Genomic DNA, 7,262 nt, shown 5'->3' on the forward strand with positions numbered 1-7,262 from the left:
AGTGAAAAAATATATAAACTATACTTTGTATATCTATGTCTGTGACATACACATTATATATTGTGTAATACTTGGATATAATGAACATCTTAACAGTTAATCGCTTCCATTCTCTGTTTCCATTGCTCCAATAATGAACTTGCAATATTCTTCTGTATCAAATTCCATATGATCAATCATGGATGGTCCATTAAACACACAATGTACTGTTACTGTCTCCGAATATTGTAAATCAGGTAATAGCTAAATAAAAATAAATTCGATATTATAAATCAATCAGTTATTTCTATATTTAGATAAAAATGATTTATTTAAACAACCTTTGGCGTGAGTAAAAAATATTGGGAACTATTCTGTTTTCCAGTCATTTTCACAAGTAAATTAAATACTCTTTTTTCATTTATCGCATCCATGCCCTGAGATAAAAATAAATTGTTAAAATATAATAATTATTTTATAAAATATCGCTGAAATATACCTGATTAATTTCATCGACGCATCGGAAGGGTACTCTAGATAATTCTTGAAGTGCAATCATATAAATAGCAGTAGTTACAGCTCTTTCTCCACCACTTTGATGATATCTTGTTAAATCTTGTAACTGGTCAATATCCCTGAATTTCACTTTAATTTTTAAACCATATTGATCAAATTCCATCTATAAATATTAAATATCATATAAGTTCTTAAATAATAGTTGCAGCGTCACGTTTTATTTGTTAATGACTCACGTTATTTTCCGGTTGTGCTAATAAAACTTCACCGACACAACCCATCTCCAAGAAATACATGCTGAAATTGGAATTAATTTTTTCAATGGTTTTCGATAGGGGTATTATCCATTCTTGTCGTAAAGCTTCTGTCTTTCGTGTAATTGTTTCCAGTTCTTTCGTTTTTTTCTGAATAAAATCTTTCACGTCATGAATATCTCTTTCTAGTTCTTCATATTCACGTAATACCTAAAATTAAAGTAATTGAAGATAAAATAATTTTTATTTGGTAAATTTATATTTAATCGTAATATTATGAGGCTCACATTTTCAGCATCTATGTTATTTCCCATACAAAATAATGTTGCCTGCGCGATATTTAATTCATTGTTAATTTCTGCTATGGTTGGTGGTAGTTTATTAAATGCTTTATTTATGGGCGCAAACGCTTTGTCTGAAGGATTAATGCCATTGGTAGTTTCCAGTGCTTCAATGTACATTTTCTGTACTTCCTCCTTCAGTGGTTGCAGTTCTATACTAAGTTGCTTCATTTTATCTTCTGCTGCTTTAAGTTTTTCTCTCAGATCTTGAGAATCGTTCATTTTCACTCTTAGCGAACGATTATGTAATTTTAATGCTAATTCAGTTTGCTCTCTAGCCGTAATACATTTAAAAGATTCTTCTAATTGAGTATTGTATGTTTTGTAAATGTTTAGTTGTTTCTCCACAATTACCTGTGAGATTTATATATAAATATTGTTGTTTTTTATAATGCAAAGAAATAATTACTCAATATTCGATAAAACCTTTATATCATTACTAGAAGATTCTTTTATTTTCTCAATACTGGTTCGTTCATTTTGCAAATCTATAATTTTTTTCTTCATCATAGATATTCTAGATTTTAATGTTTGTATTTGTTGGATATCCTGCTGATATTTGTTTCTATTAGCTCTATATTCATCTAATTTCTTGCTTTGTTCATGTACTTGCTCATCAATTTCCTTAATTTTGTTCAACACATCATTTTTATTTGCTTTTAATATTTTCAACCTAAAAGCGTATTTTAGTTATAATCTACTCAAAACATTAATTGAGGGTGTAGAAATATTAACAAACTTTTCTTCAATATTCAATAGCCTTGATTTATCCAATACAATAGATAACATTCCTGTACCAGATACTGGTTGCATTCCAATAGATTTTTCTCCTGTGTACTTAGATTTATTAACCATGTAGACGCTATTTTCTAAGAAGTAAAATTAGAATATAAGAGTGTCAATTTAGTTTAACACTAAAGCAATATATTAATATGCAATAATTTACTTACGACTAAAATAACAACGTATATTGTTTGGTATATAATCAATGTTATTATCAACCTGATTTGTTCCCACAGGTATATTATTTAAATTATACATAGTGATTAAATATTTCATAATAGTACTCGGAGCTTCGATCAGCGATGCTAGATAATGAGTAAAGCCAAGATCTTGAATATGTTGTAATGGAATAATAGGATCTATGGAAACGTGTTTTGTAGGATCGGAATGTACAACATTTACTTGTAATTTCTGTTCATCTCTTAAGTGATGTAGTAACATATTCATATCCCGCTTATTTTCACAAACGAATGCTATTAAATCTCGAAATGGAATAATATTTTCCAAATATTTCGCATATGAAGCATTTTTTACATTTATGTTAAGTAATATCGGTTTGTGAACTGTACTAGAAAATATGTTCTGATTTTCATTCAACCATTGTACTGCTTTATATGTATCAATACTTCTTTCCTTTAGTAATTGTAACCGTTTCGTTTCAATATCAAGAAGCTGTAGTTCTGTTTCTTGAGCTATAAATTTTATTTTGTTGTAAAACAAAAATAAGTAATTGTAAAACAAAAATACGGAAATAACGTGAAATAATTTACCTCTTATTTCAAGATTTAAGCGTTCTTGTTTCTGCTTTAATTCTGAATTGTTATTTATTAATGAATTAATCATATTCTTCCTGTTTTCTATGTTAGACAATATTTGTTGCCGTTGCTTTAATAAAGTTTCCTCTGCAAAATGTAACACATTTTAAAAATGTTGTATTATTTCGAGATGACATTAATGTAGTTAAAATTAAACAAACCAGATCCAATATCTTTTAACATCACTGATAAATCATTATCCAATTTGTTCTTTTGTTGCTGTGCAACATCAATGTCGTGGTCTCGAGCTTTTTCCATTTGAATTCTTTGCTTACACGCATTTTCACAATCTCTAACATTATTATCACAATCTTGAATATCATCCATCAGTTTTTTAAGTTTTGAAATCTTGATTCTGACTTTGTTACTCTAAAATTGCGAGAATCATAAAACATTTGTAATTATCTTATACATTATTCAATCTTACATGATCTGTAACAGAACTTTGGAGTAGTTGAATTTCTGATTTTGTTGTTTCTATTGCATCATTGATAGGTTTTATTTCTGCTTCTAAAGATATTACTTCAACTTTTGCAGCTTCCTTTTCCTTTTTCATCTACAAACATTAGGGGTTATAACATGATTATATACAAGACAATAATCATAAAATTATTTTTTTTATAATTTTTTATTTTTACCTTGAGCAGTTCTCTACGTCTTTGATCATACAGTATCCATACCTTTTTCTGTTTCAATGTAGCAATTTTTTTCTGTATTAATTTCTTTTCTTTTATACTACTCACATTTTCTTTCAAACCGTCATATATCTGAGATTTCAATTGCAATGTGTTTTGTTTACTTTGAATCTGCCCTTCTAGAGTTTTATGATCTGTTCGATATTGTATCAGATTTTTATGATGTTCTAGTAGTATGGGATCACAAGCTGACCTTTCTGTATTTTCTAATAATTCTTGTGCATTCATCTTTGAAAAGTCTTGTACTTTATCTTGTGGAAGAAATTGACATAAATTATCTATCTGAAATTTAAAATACATTGACAAGAAATTTCATTTAATTTCTCTTCATTCTTCCACTCCAATCTTTCTATATAGATATACCTGAATGTTAAAATTTTTTGTTACTTCAAGTATTTCTTTATTATTTGATGATTTTTCATTGAGAAACCATGAAGATTTTCCATGTATATTAAATACTCTTTGAATAACAACATCTCTCTCTTTTCCATTATTAAGATGAATTTCAATCTTTGCTTCTTCACATCCTGTTTTCACATAATCCATAACATGAGTTGCACGACCAATAGTGCTAGGTTTACCTCCTAATCCAAGTACAATGGCACAAACAATTGTTGATTTTCCAGTGCCATTAGGACCAATAATAACATTCAAATTCCTACCAGGTCTAACGCAAACTTTATTGTAGGTTCTACAATAGGATGAAAATTTGTTACATATTTTAATAGTTATCATTTTTAGTGAAATTGAACAAATGTTTTTAATCAAGACTTACACGAAATTTTCTAAATAAATATAAGTAATTATTCCTTTGTCAATGTGGTTATTATCCATAATGCTATTTGGTACAATTCCTACAAATAAAATAAAGTTAATTCATTAGAGAGGAATAAATTTTTAATTGTTATAAATTTATAGCAGTATCGTGCAAAATAATAATTATTTAATTTTAATTAATTTATACGGTTTTAGTTATTATTTACTTGTACTTTAGATTACACGAGGGATGGCACGTAAACATAACCTGTTTGAAACGACTACAATCTGTCTTGAGAAATATAATACTAATAGATATAGCTTATAGTCATACAAGTTGAACCATATAGTAATTAATTATTATAGAGACTACGTAAAGTACGTTTAGGTTTAATTATGTAAAAATGTATAGCTTATACATAGAATATTCAGAAATAAAATATAATTTCTTATATAATATTCAGATCCATTGATAACCTCATAGTTTTATTAATGAACAGGATTATAAAATTATCATATGTATCGTATCTAGATTTGTTTAAGAGTAAATCGATATATTTATTGAAACTTATTTGTTATTAATATTAATGCTATGTTCACTATTTATTTATGTTAATGACTTCTGCTAAATTATTGTTTTCTTGTACCACAAACTACGATTCTTTCTAAAACGAAAAAAATTCTATGACCGAGTACGATAAAGTGTGACAAAAAAATGTCATATCTAACAACAAGAGTAAACACAGGAAGTTGATAAAACTGACGCATAGAGCAACAATATTAAAAGATATGTACTTAATTGAGAAACTAACGATAGCGTGTAACTCGAACGCAAATTTGTCTATTAACATAGTATTTTTCATAAACAATAAATAGGTTTTTATAACCTAATTTATCGTCAGCGTCCGTTTATCATCATCGAAGTTTTGTAACGTATACGAAAATCGAATAACAAATAAAATAGTAATTCACATCATCTAAGAATAATTATATTCAGAGGCATTGTCCTTTTAAAATAACATAAAAGCTCTTCTATGGTAGCTGGGGACTCTTGAAAACACAGGATAACAGAAGCTGAAATCGATAAAATGGCGTGTCGCGAATTACTTTTATCGATTAATTTTAATCAAGATAATACTATTGCTACTGCACTTTCTATCTGTTTTTAATATTACAAGACATTTTCCCTTAATGGATCTTTTCATCTTATTTACCCAATGCAGGTTCGCATAAAAATGATTAAATTCTATTACCGCACGTCGGACGGAGTTGTCTTCATTCAGTGTATTTTAACACACGGTAATGAAAGGGTCGGTAACTTCTGCACGAAAAAAAGTTTCATTTGTTTCAAGTAAAATTAAAAGAAGTTAAATACTTGTGCGAGGGACTACGTAAAATTAATTTAAAAAAAGGTTCCATCGTTTTAACCCTACTTTTCACGATGTTCAGTCGACTAACTGAATTAAAATGGAAGGGAATTAAAAGTCGTGAAACGTGGTCGCACTTTGCGAGTTATGCATTGTTAATAGGACCTACTACTTTCGTCACTAGTGTCATGGGTTTCTTGTCGTTCAAACTCAAGTCATCGAAATTCGTATTTTGGAAAATACATTTCGTTTACGCCACGATCTTAACAGCTCTTTACACAGCCGCCATGATTATTACTGCATACGTATATAACAGCAGCCTAAGATTTAAAGATATATCAGAACTGGTGCACAGTAATTTTATCATATTTTTGAGCCTTATAATTTTCATCGCGGCTTACGCGAATAATCGATCAATGACCAAAGCGATTCAACGTGTCTCAGAGACTTCTCTCGTAATACCTCCAAACATCTTTTGCAAACTGACAAAGATAATCTTCATGAAAGATTTAATGCTTTTTATACCGTTACTGAGTTTTATTCCTACAATCTTAAGACTTGATAACCAACATTTCCATTTTCTGATGTGGTACACGTTTGTCGGGGTTGTGACACTGAATAATTTGTACACGAACAACGTGTACGTGTTGAGCGCCTGTTTCCAGCAGATAAACGAATCTCTGGAGAAAGTGAAGGAAATTCTGATCAACGAGGAGCCTCATCTCCGCAGAAGAGTTATCCACGCGCGGAAGAATCCTGTGTTGCTTACGATGTTGAGGAGACAAAAGAAACAACACTTGGAGACGAGTAAAAGTGTTCACGAACTGAATAATGCGTTCAGTACGCAAATGGAAGCATCATTATTTTTATTCCTCTGTCACATTACATTTAACCTTTATACTAATCTAGTCGTGTACAACGGTGGAGGCAGGATTAAAGTGTTCAGCTATCATATCAACTTTGCATTCTTTTATATAATTCATGTGGTTGTGATAATCATGTTCGTGGATATTACTAGAAGCGAAATAGAGAAAATTGGCTGGAACCTTCATAGAATTCTGATACACACTTCGGATGAAAAGATGGCGACGGAGGTAAGGTGAAACGAGCAATAGTTTTTCTCAAATGATCGAGCGATTTCTGGATTTCAAACCTTTGCACTCGACGATTTTTTGGCTACAGAAGAGTAGAAAATCAAAGATTCTCTACTAAAAAACTGACGATACTTTTCCGAGCAGTAAATAAAGAATTGTATAATAATAGAATTTGTAGAATTATTTGACTTCGATACCTCGCACGCTGTTACATTACATTTGATATATTAATTAATATCGATCTTCCAAATTTTGTGAAATGGTGACTGATGGTCACCCCTCGAGTGCAAAGGGTTAATCGATTATACGTCAATGTACAGTAACTTCGATGTATGTGATTGCAGTTGGAGATGTTCTCGTTGCAAGTACTCCAAAGAGGCAATACGTTCACCATGAAGGGGATTGTATTAGATTTCACGTATTTCACACAGGTAAATTTTCGTGGTCCTCGGTCGAGCATGATCAATTCTTTTCATGGTTTTCTTGTTACAGATCGTGTGCGGTATCGCCACCTTTTTCTTAATACTGATACAATTTTTATTCCGCAAGTCTTGTTAAAAAACAATTTGGATCAATCATGCTGATACGGTTGGTATAAGTGGATGAGATACATTCGAGAGACAATTGAGCTGGAAGGAAACTAATCCATAAGGAAAGTAGCC

The 7,262-nt window shown here is 30.2% G+C and overlaps 1 protein-coding gene across 1 annotated transcript; it reads right to left on the reverse strand.

The window, feature by feature from the left end:
- Positions 1–47: 47 nt before the first annotated feature.
- On the reverse strand, positions 48–4,217 carry SMC5 (structural maintenance of chromosomes 5). Its single transcript, XM_017897511.1, has 14 exons — positions 4,159–4,217; positions 3,747–4,074; positions 3,327–3,665; positions 3,116–3,244; positions 2,850–3,057; positions 2,644–2,775; positions 2,041–2,565; positions 1,830–1,959; positions 1,517–1,763; positions 1,037–1,444; positions 732–959; positions 479–658; positions 321–416; positions 48–243 (listed from the first exon to the last, which is right to left on the reverse strand). Exons 1-14 carry the CDS (start codon positions 4,215–4,217, stop codon positions 97–99), a joined length of 3,156 nt encoding a protein of 1,051 aa, XP_017753000.1. The 3' UTR covers positions 48–96.
- Between the last annotated feature and the right edge of the window lie 3,045 nt (positions 4,218–7,262).

This window comes from Eufriesea mexicana, unplaced genomic scaffold (genome assembly GCF_001483705.2).
Source record: "Eufriesea mexicana isolate 0111107269 unplaced genomic scaffold, ASM148370v2 scaffold507, whole genome shotgun sequence".
NCBI classification, from domain to species: Eukaryota; Metazoa; Arthropoda; class Insecta; order Hymenoptera; family Apidae; genus Eufriesea; species Eufriesea mexicana.

Bases quoted from the DNA above. Each gene is read 5' to 3' on its own strand.
- SMC5 (XM_017897511.1), bottom strand. From the start codon at position 4,217: ATGGATAATAACCACATTGACAAAGGAATAATTACTTATATTTATTTA. The intron at 4,075-4,158 runs GTAAGTCTTGAT...ATCCTATTGTAG, and splicing joins ATTTATTTAGAAAATTTCGT to AACCTACAATAAAGTTTGCG. The intron at 2,566-2,643 runs GTAAATTATTTC...TAAAATTTATAG, and splicing joins CTTAAATCTTGAAATAAGAG to CTCAAGAAACAGAACTACAG.